Here is a 15,083-nt window from a genome sequence, read left to right on the forward strand (position 1 = left end):
AGTCCAATTTTTATTGAAGCAATTGTGGACAAACAGCAATACAGCTCACGCATATCGAAGCAAACTTATGGCTCCTTAGTCATAGCTAATAAACTGGTGATACAGCCAGGAATATGTACAGTAGGTACAAAGTCCTACCCAAAAGGTGGTATCACTTGTCTTAAAGTGATATACACATGCAGTACAAACATCAGTAAAATGACATTAGTCATGTGATATATGCATAAAAACATATGATAAGGCCATCTGGTCTCAACACCCGTTGGGACCTGAATTTAGTTTATGATACCAGATAATTCATAGAAAATTCATAGTGTAATTCTAGGATGCTATTTTGTTCATCTTTTTCTGGCATGGAGGGCTCCAAGTAGGGATAGGGTGTTGATACAAAAAAAACACATTTTTGCATAATGCTTTTTGTATACTATGTAAATTGCATAACGAATTTTGCATACTGTTGCCTGCATACTTTTGTACTCTTGTATTTTTGTACTTCTGCACTTTTGTACATTCACCCTATCATATGTTTTTATGCATATATCACCATGACTCACGTCATTTTACTGATGTTTGTACTGCATGTGTATATGCCTTTAAGACAAGTGAAACCACCTTTTGGGTGGGACTTTGTACCTACATATTCCTGGCTGTCCACAATTGCTTCAATAAAAATTGGACTTTCTGGTCCGGGAAAATGTGCCAAGTTCGGACTTCCGTTTAGCGCAATGCAGCAAGAAAACACCTTTTTACAAGTGGAGGCAGATCCCATTTTTAACATTAGGATCTGATTTCTGCACTGAGCAGAGCTTAAAAAAATGCCACAAACGGGTACTTTTTTTTTAAAGCAAGTGTGAACTGGCCATAAGGGCAAGAATTTAAGCTGCGTAATTTAGGGGAAAGGGTTTGTTGTGAGCCAAAAAGAATGAATATGCAGGTTGTCCTTAAAAAACAATTTGAAAGTGTGCCTCCAAAATAACACAACTAGGCAGGTATGTCTCCCAAATAATAAAATTAGGCAGCATGTCACCAGTGACAAACGAGACACTAAAAGGCCAGTAACAGTGACCCTCTCAGGACAGACCCCAGTAACAGATGACTGATACGGAGAAAATTGGTCTACATGATAAGCCCATTAGTACACTGCATCGACCTTCGTCTCATGAACAAGGACACTCACTTGCATCCTTTGTGATTACACACTTGGCAGGGGAACAGGACAGACAGTAAATGCAGCAGCTGAATGTGCAGTGCACTGCAAGGGAAAGGAGGTGCAGAACTCCTAGGTACTGGATTATATGGTGGCCTCCTGTCCTTGAGCCCCCAAACATCCATAGGCCAGAGGAACAACTGTGTCCCTGGTATTATGACAGGCATGGCACCCAGTGTACAAAGCCTACACTGCCATAGCTTAGATATGCCTTTGGATTAAAATGAGAACTCCATTTAAAGTGTAACTGTCGGGCATAAAATCAAAAATCAATTCTTTATTTTTATCTGGTAAACAAGTACCGGTAATAAGGATGCTAACCAGGCAATCCAAAAGTTAAGAATCACTATTACTTTTCTTGTTGGTAAATGATCATTCCCCAGTTTACCTGACTCTTATTTGGTACATTGCCACACAAAGGAAGTTGAAGGACATGATGGGTTGTCCTTTTTTGCTTCTCTACGTTCATCTCAGACTTAACTAATACAGCCTGATTGGCTGAAGCCTCTTTCCCTCCTGTTTTCCCCTCCCAAACCTCTGTTCCTCTCTGATTGGCCAATATTTCTCATGCTGAGACAATGCACTTTCTATTGCAGAGCTGGGTGGGAGTGCCTTAAAGAGAATCTGTACTCTAAAATTCTTACAATAAAAAGCATAACATTTTATTCATTATGTTCTCCTGGCCCCCTCTGTGCCACTCCCTGCTGCAATCCTGGCTTGTAATTGCCAGTTTTAGGCAGTGTTTACAAACAAAAGACATGGCATGTGATAGGCTGAGAGGAGCTCAGTCTGTGACTCATACAGAGCCTGCAGGGGGCATGGAGAGGGTGTGTATAGCTTCTATCCTATCACAAGCAGACCAGCACATTCCTGCCTGAGCCTGACAAAGCCGTCAGAGGAATGAAGATTAGATTATATAACAGAGATAATACAGCCATTGTGCAACTAGGAAAGGCTGCAGTAAGACAGACCACATTAGAACAGGTATAGGAACTTAAAGGATAGCAGAAATAAGGCTGAAAATTGTGTTACAGAGTTTCTTTACGACTGGGAGGAGGGCAGGCAATGCATACACAATCAGGCAGAGGAGCGTAAGGGCGGAAATGACATCAGGATTGGCTTCAAAATGATATGTGGGTTTTTTTTTCTGAGAAAAAAAGACTATATTGTCCACTTGTGTATAGATAGACGGATCAATATTATTATTGACTTACACCATCATCTACTGTGGCACAGTACAAAAAGACACTCATGCTTAAGTTGGTGAACATTGCCGTAATACTGACTAACATACAGCAATTACCAGAAAAAGCAGGAGAGAGAACAAAGTTCATTTTTAAAACATCATTCAATATTAGTTTTACGTAGTTGTACAAGTATATTCCATGACTGCTACAGAATTGCAGCTATGGTCATCCAAAATAATAATTTGTAAATGTTTTGGGCACCTTTGCAAAGTGTGGACAGGTGTCCCCCGAAGTGAATTAACTAGTCATCAGCAACTGCTCCAAAAACCATGTCTGATCACTAGGGTTGCTTTCCTTTCTCTCCCCCCCCCCCCCCCCCCCCCTCCCCTCCCCAGTGTGATTTACTGGGATCAGCCATTCAAAAATACTACAAACGATTGTTTCAGATGTCCACAGTGATTTAGGACTAGGGATGATCAATGAGATGCAAAATACATGCAGGAATATTTAAATTTGTATGTAAATCTATTCAGCTTGAAAATACATGAATCAATTTCAACCTGGGTGGGACTTGATTCGTTCATTTGCAAGCTGCATATATTTGCATACAAATTTACATAATCCTGCAAGAACTCAGAAATATTTGCATCTCATTGATCCTCCCTATTTATGACTTAAGGTGGGTGCACACATCAGATAAAAGTCTTTGGAAAATGAAAGATCACAGACCAATTTTACCACCTTCCATGTAGTATGAGAGCCATACCTACACAGTCTATTCTATGGAGCTGAACTCCCCATCAGACAAAAATCTTTGCAAGATGCTGCACACAAACATGCTGCACACACTCAAAAGATCTGTAGCTGCAAAAATCTGTTCCTGCAAAATATCCGTTCCTGCAAAATGCATTCATAGTCTATGATATCTGCAGATCTCATACACATCTTGTTTAACGGACATTCATCTGCAGATCAGACAATTATCTGCTGATCTGAAGATCCATCCTGGTGGATCTGATCTGCAGATGAATGTCTGTTAAACAAGGTGTGTATGAGATCTGCAGATATCATAGACTATCAATGCATTTTGCAGATACTGATCTGTTGCATGTGTATAGCATCTGTGTGTGCAGCATCTTGCAAAGATTTCTGTCTGATGGGAGTTCAGCTCCATAGAATAGACTGTGTAGAGTATGGCTCTCATACTACATGGAAGGGGGTAAAATTGGTCTGTGATCTTTCATTTTCCAAAGACTTTTATCTGACGTGTGTACCCACCTTTCGGGTTCATATACGCATCCAATTTTTATCTGCAGATAACTGGCCAATTTTACTACTTCCACGTAGTATGAGAGCATACCTACACAGTCTGTTAATGGTATTCAAAACCTACTGGCCCTCATACTACATGGCAGTGGTAATTGGCCCGTCATCTGCAGATTAAAATTGGATGTGTGTACAGAGCCTTATGCTGGAAACACACGATACGTTTTTCTGTGCGATTCTACGCTTGATTTACCACTCGATTCTCCGCTAGATTCTCTTATCTTCCGCTCGTTTTTCTTATTTTTTTCCATTCACTTCTATGAGGAATCGAGCAGTAAACCGATCAAGCGGAATATAGGACATGACGGAATTTATCAAACACATCTATCGTCCAGGAAAACGACACGTGTGTTCCCAGAATAAAGCACTCCAGACACTGTAGCTCTAAAATGTCTCTGTGATATGTCAACAAGATGCTGATAATTCCATTTTGCATGCAAATTTAATGCAATTTGTTTGCAGTTTGGAACGGTGCCACAGTCAGCAAGGAGTGCATTTGATTGGCTTAATCCCAAGCTACATACAATTTGCATACAAGCCAGAATTACTGACATATCATTGGCCCTATCTAGTCACAAGACTAGAGGCCACTACAAAAGCATTTGTGGCCAGTAAACATTTGTAATGCTGAAGTTAACCACCATTGTTAAAACAGCAACAGATTTTGTAGCTATGATGACCCACCACTGCAACAAGTCTCTGATCTAGTGACCGGATACAGACAGATGTTACACCTGCAAAGCCTCTTAGATGGAAACACCTTGTGCATGAAGCAGTCTATAGGCCATACAAATGTAAGGCCCACTGATCTCATAAATGGCCATACCTGTATGATGCAGGGCAGAGCCAGTTCAGGAAAGCCAATGCAGTGAGCCTGGGTGTGCAGGTATTCCAGCGTCATATCATAGAACTGATCACATATCCCATCCTATCGAAAAACAAAAAAAAGAAACAGTTCTGTTAAGGAAAATCATTTTTTTGATTTATGCAAACCAAACCAGCTTAATATAAAATAAATTATTTGTGGTTTTTCATGTTAGATTTTCTTAATTATTAATGGACATATCTTCTCTGGATGGTGTAATGGTTAAGGGCTCTGCCTCTGACGCAGGAGACCAGGGTTCGAATCTCGGCTCTGCCTGTTCAGTAAGCCAGCACCTATTCAGTAGGAGACCTTTGGCAAGTCTCCCTAACACTGCTACTGCCTATAGAGCGCGCCCTAGTGGCTGCAGCTCTGGCGCTTTGAGTCCGCCAGGAGAAAAGCGCGATATAAATGTTATTTGTCTTGTCTTGTCTTGTCTTGTCTTCTCATAAAATATACATAGGTAGTGCTGTAAATTTCCTTTATGCATATTCTGCAGTGCTCAACATGCACAAAGTCACTAGCAAAACCCCTCTAATGAACAAAGTCACTAGCAAAACAACCCTAATGAATAAAGTCACTAGCAAAACCCCTCTAATGAACAAAGTCACTAGCAAAACAACCCTAATGAACAAAGTCACTAGCAAAACCCCCCTAATGAACAAAGTCACTAGAAAAACCCTGAGTCCTGGAACCCAATACAAAGAGCTATCGCTAATCAGAATCGCTAGAGTTTTTAATTAGAGTTTTGTAAGCGATTTCATGAGCGTTTTCTAGCCATTTTGGTAGCGATTTTAAAAAGTGTAAGCTTTTGGCAGCGATTATCCAGGTCCTTTTAATAAAAAATTTTTTCACAGTGTAGTCATTTAAAAACGCTAGCAAATTGCTCTGTATGGCGATTCATGAGCAATTACGCCAGCGTTTATATACTTTACATTGCAGAAACGCTAACGCAAACCACTAACGCTCAAAAATGCTGCATGTCCTGCGTTTGCGATTTTGGAATTTGGTCCATCCATTTACATTAGCTGAGCCTTTAGGAAAATCGCTAGCGTTTTGAAAACCTCCCTAAACGCTCAAAAAAGAAATCGCTCCAGTGGGTTCCAGCCCTAATGCTCAAAGTCACTAGCAAAACAATCCACAAATCTGTAGATAAAGCATGGTTACCACTGAAACCCATCATAAAAGTCTAGAAAAACGGTTTCTCATTGCTGTCAGGAAATATTAACTGTGTACGGTTATCTGCAATAACCCTGGGCATCTCTGCTATTCTGAGGCGCTACACCTGCTATTGCTGAAATTCTGTCTTGTCCCCATTTTTACTGCCTGATGAAGCGGGCTGGGCCTGCGAAACGCGTTGCACTGTTTTGGGGTACTAAGTAATAAATGTGACTACTATTCAGACAGTCTTTCGTGTCTGCTTTATGGAGGTAAGTCCACCGCTTCCTCCCAGCAAATTTTAAAGTTTTTATCCACTTTTATCCTGCTGGCGCCTCTGTTCTCCTACTGCTATACCGTGTCCACCCCTGGTGGAGGGGTGATCTACCCCCTTTCGCATCTACAGAGAGCGACTTCTTATCCCTGAGTGAGGACAGGTCTAATCTCCTCACCTGCCTATACAGTGGTTCCCTGTGTGGTAACCCATGTTTGTGAGTATAATTTTCTCACGATAACCTTTACTTCATTTATGCTTAACATACTACACTATATTGGGCTCTCGGTTTCTCTACACTTTATTCGCCAGGAAAGATTACTTTAACCTGTTGCCGACTGCTCCACGCCAATTGGCGTGAGCAGTGCGGCAGCCCCAGGACCGCTCCATGCCCATGGGCGTGAACGGACTTCTATGGGGCTAGCAAGAGATCGCGCGCAGTATGCGCGCGCATCTCCTGCTTGGGGGGCGGAGCTCTTCCCCATCTTCAGTCTCCGAGCGGCAATCGCCACTCGGGAGACTGTTTCGCTGTCTAATTACTTTGTACAGCACTGCGATCTGCAGCATCGCTGCACTGGGGACAGCCGTGTGACACGGCTGCCCCCTGGGACACAGGGAAGCGATCGGCTCTCATAGCCTGAAGCCTATGAGAGCCGATCGCGTGACTGGCTGGCTGGGGGGATGGAGGGGAATGGGGGGAAATATAAAAAAAGGAAAATTTATTTAAAAATAGTTTATATAAATATTGATAAAAAAAGTAAAATAAACAATGTGGGGGCGATCAGACCCCACCCTGCCCTAAAAATGGCCAGGTCACTAGGAGGGGGGGTTAACACCGCAGTCCTCAAGTGGTTAACCGATGGCTCTTTTGTCCTGAGGGAATATCAAAGTTCTACAGGATAATGCTGCCAAGGCTTTCACCTCCTTCCCTCTCCATGGAGCAGAACATAATACACAGCATAACAGGGTGTTTGCAAAGCCTTCATATAAAAGAAATGTCACCCTACACAATCTATAAAGATAGCTTTGGGTGACACAGACAGCTCAGTTGAGGATATCAGGAGAAAGGATATTTCAGGATTAACATCCCAGACGCAAAGCAAAAATACGCACATAATCCTGATTTAGAGCAGAAAATATAAATGTCTTACATTTGTAATGTCCTAAAGTTGTACTATACCTTAAGGCGCGTACACACGCCGTATTGTTACAAACATCATTTCCGTCAGACCGTCGAGCGGATCAGTCAAAAACTTATCAGTCTGCCGACACCCTGTACTCATGTACTACTGTCGGTTGAACAACCGCCCCACGGGACGGTCTGACGGACCAGTTGTTTGTAACAATACGGCGTTTGTATGCGCCTTTAGATGCTCCCTGTACCCAGCTGTCTGATTCATTTCAATTGAATAAGGCAGAGATACATAGATAACATGTTGCTTCAGCTTCACACTAACCCTATATTAAACTCGGCCGAGGTAGCCGATAACTACCGCCTCTGCCGAGAATCTAGCTTGTGTACAGTGTCCCCCGATGCCTCGGCCACCGATAAGCTGGGTGGATCGATTTGGTCAATCGCTGACTGATTTTTGTTCTTCCCACCAACCCCACCCGCCCTGAGACATTCACAACCGAGCCTCTCCGACGGCCCTCTGCCTTTCCAAATAGCAACAAAACCTAAAGAGCTAGTGAAGCATCTGTACAGGGATTGTCCTGGAATGTCGCCCAAGGGATTGGGTACTGTTCCCTACTCATACCTCATACACGTGTACAAGGCTTTAGTTATTAGCTCCGACGAGAATACTGTTAACTTTAAAGACCGTTTGTTGGATAATAGCATTTTAATATACTTTTATTCAATGCATCTTGAAGTCTTCACACACAAAAAAACCCTCACCCCCACTTTCTGGTACACTTAATGTATGTGCCACTGCAGAAAGTGAAAAAAGAAAGTCCTTACCCTGAACACTTTTTCTTGAAGGTTGGCATTGGACAATTTCAGGATGACGGCAAAGTTGAGGGGCTTCACACTGATCCTTCCCGGCCTCTTGTTAAAGTTCACTTGCTGGAAAATCTGCGGAATGAGCAAAGAGACGATTCAGCGACTTCAGTAAGAGTTCAGTCACAAAGCGAGGATACCACAGCACTGCACACTTGAAGGATGCACTCACAAACTTGCTTACGGATCGGTGATTTCTAAGACTGGCTGCTTTCCAGTACAATTAACCTGCCAGGTAATTAGTATTCTCTCATTAAAGTGTAATTAAAATGAACATGTCATTATGGTGTTAATCCATCTGCCCTAACTTGTCATTGGCTCAGACATCAATAGGGCTTTTTTTTTTTTTTTTTAATTACATTAAAGGAAGAAAAGACCACTGGAATCAGGTATCAATGTGTCATTGAGAACGGTCTTCTGTATGAATCCTGTGTCTGTGGCGTTACGCAGACAGTCCTGTTATACTTTAAAGCAGGAGGATCAGCCATACTATCCCAAAAAAAAACACATATATAAGCATATAAGTACTTGTTCTACTTACATAACATACAGTATATTGTACTGGCCACATTTTGATTTCCGTGAACTTTACTTAGCAGATAAAGCGAAAGCGGTTTCAGACATTTTTTTTACATCTTTTCTGTCTGTGACTGAAGCCGATCCTGATTTAAAGGAATACTGTAGGGGGGGGGGGGGGGGGGGGGGGTGATGGATCAGTGAGTGGCTGCATGGGCACAGTATGTCTGCAGAGGACCATCAGAAGCCCCGGGTAAGTTCAACTCATTTTCCTCCGACCCCCCTACAGTATTCCTTTAATTTCCTCCCAAAAACTGGAGTCATATCTAGCTTGCATTTTATACACATGAGCAGAGCATAGATCATATTTCAGCAGCTTCTTCATTCTTAGTCTTGTATCACACTGAACGCTCCTCAGCCAATCAGTGAGGAGCAGGAATGTGGGAGGGGAGATAATATGATTCCTTCTCCCCAGCAATGGACCAAATAGAGGCAGGCTGACTGAAGATTTATTAAAGCAAAAAAATGTTTGATTATATTGGATTGCTTGCAATGCAGGGTCAGGTTGTAGACTGCATAATAAACACAGAGAAGTGGATAAATGGAATTTGATTTTATGGCTGACAATCCCACTTGAAGCTTACTGTTCCTAAGTGTTTTGTCATAAATGTTAAGCAAACAAAGATTTTACTGAATATGAGGCTGGATATCTACTATTAGCAATAAAACACACTTCAAATGACTTTCTCATTGTGCTTTAGTATACAGGTTGAGGAGATATCCCTTAAAGGATACCTGAAGTGACGTGTGACATGATGAGATAGACATGGGTATGTACAGTGCCAAGCACACTAATAACTATGCTGTGTTCCTTTTTTTTCTTTCTCTGCCTGAAAGAGTTAAATATCAGGTATGTAAGTGGCTGACTCAGTCCTGACTCAGACAGGAAGTGATTACAGTGTGACCCTCACTGATAAGAAATTCCAACCATAAAACACTTTCCTAGCAGAAAATGGCTTCTGAGAGCAGGAAAGGGATAAAAAAGGTCAATAGTTCATAGATTTTAGCTCTGGCATACTTCAATGAATTTGTCGTTAAGCAAAAACAATAAAACAGTTAAAACTTAAAAAGTAAATATAAACATAAAATAAAACTGGAATATCTTAAAAAGTAATTTTTAGGAGAAGGAAGATAGATACAATCGTTTATTTCATTAGTATATTTTTGCTTCGGGGGTCCTTTAATTTCTACAGATAACGAGCGAAACTATGGAGCAGGGGCATGGAATTAAATACACAACAGAGGCTCAGAATCGGGGTGGATGCATTTATAGAAATTTAGGAGGCAATTTGTTCAGCCCAGCAATAAATTGTAGGAAGCAATTCCATCACTCAAATGTTAGGAGCCAGAAGGAACTTTTAAGGACCCCTCCGGTACCTGACCCCAGTGATTTTTCCAGCCCAAGCTTTTGTTAACTGACTATAAAGTAAATGTAATAGACCCACTGTAAATTAAAGTGATGGGAATGCTGTATGCTACTTTACCACATAATCAGCACAACTGGGCTCTATACCGTAGGGGTGGTCAATGGGATGCTAATAATTCCACATTGATGTCAATTTTATGCAGTTGCTGCATAAGGGCCTGTTCACATCTTGGACGTTTTTATGCACTGTAGCGCAATGCTGACACCATGCGCAACGCATGGTGTTTATAAAATGTATTTAAATCGATTGACTCCGTTCAGATCAGTGCACTGTGATTGGCAGTACTCCTGAAACGTAGGGTTGTCAGCATTTTTGAGCATTACTGATCAGGAACACATGTAATTAACCTCCTTGGCGGTAACCCCGAGCTAGGGTCGGGGCGGAAAACCGCAGCTCAGAGCGGTAACCCCGACCTCTGCTTGGGGTAGCCGCTGGAGGCTCTATGCAGAGTAATGCGCGCAACGGCAGCGTTTCTACAAAGCTCCCAGGGATCCCCAAGTTGGACGCCATTCTTCTTCCTCTCCTCCGGGGCTCTGCTTCCTCCTGGTGAGATCGCCGACTGTCGTCATGACGACAGCCGGCAATCTCACTTTAGAGTTGCAGCACCACCCGGAGGATGGAGGCATAACTGCAGCGCGGGAGCCCAGGGAGGTGAGTGATTGCTGGGCTGCTGCAGATCTCCCTGGCAGCATGATTTTTTTCCAGGTTTTAGGGTCTGAAAGGGTGCAAAAAAAATTGTACCGCTTTTAGACCCTAAAATCTGGAAAGAATCATACCGCCAAGGGGGTTAAAGTCAACTGCCATGCTTTTTTAGCATGCAGAAGCGCACAAAAACACATGGTAAGGCTTATTTTTGTATGCATAATTGATTGTCCTCCCCCAGCCCTCCCATTAATTCAGGGGGAAAAATGCATAGAAATGCATACAAAAACACAGATAAGTGCATTGAAACGAGTTTACGTTTTTAAAGCTCATTCCTGTGCGATTCCAAATGCACCTGATGTGAACGAGGCCTAACCCTGGTGTATTTCCAAGCTGCATAAATGCAGGTGGTGGTGGTGTGGCTATACAAAATGATATGGAGGACAAGTTCCAGCTCAGAAATGCACTGTTACAGTGGTAAGAGATGGTGAGACTCCACAATACCACCAGCCATGTATACCACCATTCACTGCAGCATCGCTTTAACCTCCTAAGATTTCCTAATGGTAATCAAAGTCACCCATCACACTGAAGAATCCATGTGAAGACCTGGAAGCTGATACAGGCTTTGCTTATACGAATTAATTAAAGCAAACCTGAACTGAAAATTAAAAGTCTAAATAAACAGACATGTCATACTTACCTCTCCCATAGTCTACTCATCAATCTCTTTCTCCTCTACTGCGTTCTGTTTGTCCACTGATCAATGGAATTCTCCGTCCTCCATTTTAAAAATGGCCATTACCCCATAACACCTTCCTGGTCAGCACACTGTTAAACTGTAATATCGCCCACTTGAGCCATAGGGAAACATGGACATTACCTTGCACATCAGTTGTCCTTTCAGTTATAACTGACAGCAACTGATAGCAACAAAATCTGGTCAGAACTGGAAGGAATCGATGCAAGAAGAAAATGGTGAGCTTCTGAGAGGAACTGATGGCGAATTAAGTATGTAGAATTCATTTGCAGGTACATCATGTGTATATTTTAAATAATTTTAATCGTTTCAGGTTCACTTTAAGCAGCCCCTTTTGAATAACTTATTTTGAAATGCATCTTTCAGTAAAGGCATATTTCGCTCTATGTATTCTTTTCACCCTTTAACCGAAAATCCAAGGAGTGAAAGGGTTAATGCATGGCTGGTAGATTCCTGCTTAAACGCAGCAACATTTTCCGATACACTTCCTGTTAGGTGCGCCTGTAAGAGGCTTCCACTGTGAATTCAATCATTTAATTAGAAAATGGTTCTTGTAAAACCATTAGCGAAGGGAATCTTTAAACCTCCCGTCTGGTTGCAAAAGGGCACAGTCGATGCAAAGACTTTACAACCTTAGGAGCCTCAGACAGATTAACAGCTCCTGCTTTCTCCATTCGCTCTGTCCCCAATACCACAAACTAGGCACACCATCCAATTCCTTCCAGAAAATAATCTTCAAAAATATTAGCAGTGATTCAATCCTTCCTACTGGTCTTAGAAGTCCTTAATGGCTTAAGCATTCTAACAAGGAAAAACACCAGTGATTGCTAGGATACTGTTTACTTTAGGACAGTTACAAAGTCCACCACACACACAATATATATATATTTATTTATATTCAGCTTTCATTACAATTAGACTCATTTTAATATAGTATCTGCCACAAATGGGCAAGGGAAACAAAGGCTTTAATTAAAAATATACAATAAAAGGATGCTTGCAGTGAAAGCTGCACAATAACATGCTCGGTAGTTCCACAGGAAGAAATAAGAAAAGCTAAAATTCCTATAAATGTCATGTATGGCTCCAAACCTCCTACATAATCTTGCATTTCTTCATCTTTAAAGAAGTCCTAGAGCCGATTTTGCTTTCCTTTCAGTTTTAACTTTCTCTTTAAAGAGAACCCGAGGCGAGGTTCTGACAATGCAATCCACGTACAGAGGCTGGGTCTGCCTAAACTGCCCATCCTCTGTTGCCATTTCAATCCCCCCTAAGTTCCCCCTGCGCTCTGCAATCCCCCACAAATCCCAGCCGCGCTGTGCGGGCTGTGTTTACATCTATACTGTCACTCTGCGTGCTCCCCCCGCCTCCGGCATAGCTCTGGTCCCGCCCGCGTCCCTTCCCTCCAATCCAAACGCAGGGGGAACTTAGGGGGGATTGAAATAGCAACAGAGGCTGGGCAGTATAGGCAGACCCAGCCTCTGTATGTGGATTGCATTGTCAGAACCCCACCTCGGGTTCTCTTTAAGAAAAACTCCAGTCCACATGAAAAATTGTGAAACGGGGATTGCAAAGAAAGACTGGTAGGACTACAGTCAGGGTTACATTGCTGTCTAAGCTTCTGTTTTCTGTTACGAAAATTGCTCCAACGCATACATTTAAAAAGGCGCCTGGAAAAAAGGGGCGCAGGGGATTACGATTAGTAAAATATTGCTAGATGCTGGATTCCATAGTAAATATCAGTAATGTTTCCCGATATTTTCCTATAACTAAACCTAACCCTATTCTAACACAGAACCCTCCCTCTACCGATGCCTGAACTTTCAAACACCCCCCCCCCCCCCCCAGGAGGTGCCCTTGCAGTGTACCCAAATTTCCATCCTTTGCCGCAAATCACAGCTTTAAAAATATTGTAAGGAGAACAGAGGCGCCAAAAGAATAAAATGTGTTTAAAACTTTAAAATTCCTAAGGAGGCAGTAGTGGACTCAACTCCCTGAAGTAGACATAATACTGTAAATTTTTATTAAAAAAAAAAAAGGTTATTTATATACGCCAACATACAATGCAACGCGTTTCGCAGGTATATTCCCGCTTCCTCAGGCAACAGCAGAAGGGAGTACACACAGTATAGTCCCCAGGTCACGATAAGCGCTTTTAAAATAGGTCCCTATGGCAGCGCAGTTTTTGTTTACATAAGAGCTCCTATGCACTTTTTTCTGGTTTCGGTTCTAACAACTAGCCATGGTCCAGCACTGGTACTTCAAATATTAAAAGGAAAAAAAAAAACAGAGCATTTACAGTAACTCCATTTAGGGATGTAGTTACCATTAAACAACTAGGGACCAAAATCATGGGCAGTATCAAGTATTCATCCTTATCCATTATTACAACTTACACTGCCAACTTCGCACTATACCCACCGAATGGAGCTAACATTTTCCATCAGACCCTAACTGGAATGTGTTCATTTTAAGAGCTAATTTAACACAGTGCTATGTGGTCACAGACTGGTCCACTTGACTTTTCCAAAACAAGCGGAATCTATTTATAAAAAGGCACTTTTACAGAGCAGACTGCCCGGCGAGAGCCTGCCTGCTCTCTATCGGAAGTGTGCAGGAGGCGGCAGTCAGAGACCTGGAAAGGATGGGGGGGAACAGATCGAAGAAACGATGCTGGCAAAGAACAGGAGGATGTGGGCTGGACAGGGGCTAGCAGCTGCAGAAGCATTTCCGTCAACCGACTGAATAACATCTTGGCTGGGGGACAGGCTAAGCATCACGAGGCAGGGGAGAAAACAAAAAAACCTCCGGCGCTTCCCATATTCAATCCCTGAGCTACCAAAAGCAGGACTCAAGCCAAGAACATCAATAAAACCTCCGCCCAAACCTCATCCCTTCTGCTCTGTCACTGCCGGATCTAGCCCCGAGAGCCAGACCAGATATCGGAATGACGGCTCTCTAGATGGAAAACTAAAGAAGAAGTCTGGGAGAAGTGAAATGTGCAATATCCGAGCAGGAGGAAAAATGAGAAGGGTGGGCGAGCTGTCGCCATAGCTTTCTTTCCCAGATTATGATTAGCTGGAGATTTATCACCCCGAGGCAATGTCTCAAAGTTGATGCTGGTGGGATGAGATGCTGCTTAGTAACTCATGCAGCTACTGTTGCGTAATTCTGCCTCTCTGCTGATAAACCGCAGGCTTATTAACCTGTAGAATAGAAGCTGATAATATGAAATGCTGAATGCAGACCCATTGGAAAATATAGACAGGGCTATATTAAACTCAAACTATGGTTAAAGAGGGACTCCAGGCAGTAAAGAAAAATTCTGGACACTTCAGTAAAGATGTGAAAATAACCACTTTCCCCGGGCAGGTAATTTGGGCAACACGTGGCACCTAGTAATTTGGGCACCCCCATAGACCACAATGTTAACCACTTCACCACTGAGGGGTTTTACCCCCTGAGCACCAGAGCAATTTTCCCCTTTCAGCGCTCCTTCCATTCATTCGTCTATAACTTTATCATTACTTATTGCAATGAAATGAACTATATCTTGTTTTTTCCGCCACCAATTAGGCTTTCTTTAGGTGGGACATTATGCCAAGAATTATTTTTTTCTAAATGTGTTTTAATGGGAAAATAGGAAAAATGTGGGGAAAAAAATA

General features: G+C 42.3%; 1 protein-coding gene across 1 annotated transcript in view; it reads right to left on the bottom strand.

Moving 5' to 3' along the window:
- NOC2L (NOC2 like nucleolar associated transcriptional repressor) overlaps nt 1–15,083 on the bottom strand; it is a 176,654-nt gene that overhangs the window by 91,284 nt on the left and 70,287 nt on the right. Inside the window, exons 13-14 of the mRNA XM_068240719.1 lie at nt 7,975–8,088; nt 4,547–4,648 (exon numbers count right to left, since the gene is read on the bottom strand). Coding sequence (XP_068096820.1) covers nt 4,547–4,648; nt 7,975–8,088 — 216 coding nt within the window. The remainder of the gene's footprint in view (nt 1–4,546; nt 4,649–7,974; nt 8,089–15,083) is intronic.

The sequence above is a fragment of the Hyperolius riggenbachi genome, chromosome 6, assembly GCF_040937935.1.
Source record: "Hyperolius riggenbachi isolate aHypRig1 chromosome 6, aHypRig1.pri, whole genome shotgun sequence".
Lineage (NCBI taxonomy): Eukaryota > Metazoa > Chordata > Amphibia > Anura > Hyperoliidae > Hyperolius > Hyperolius riggenbachi.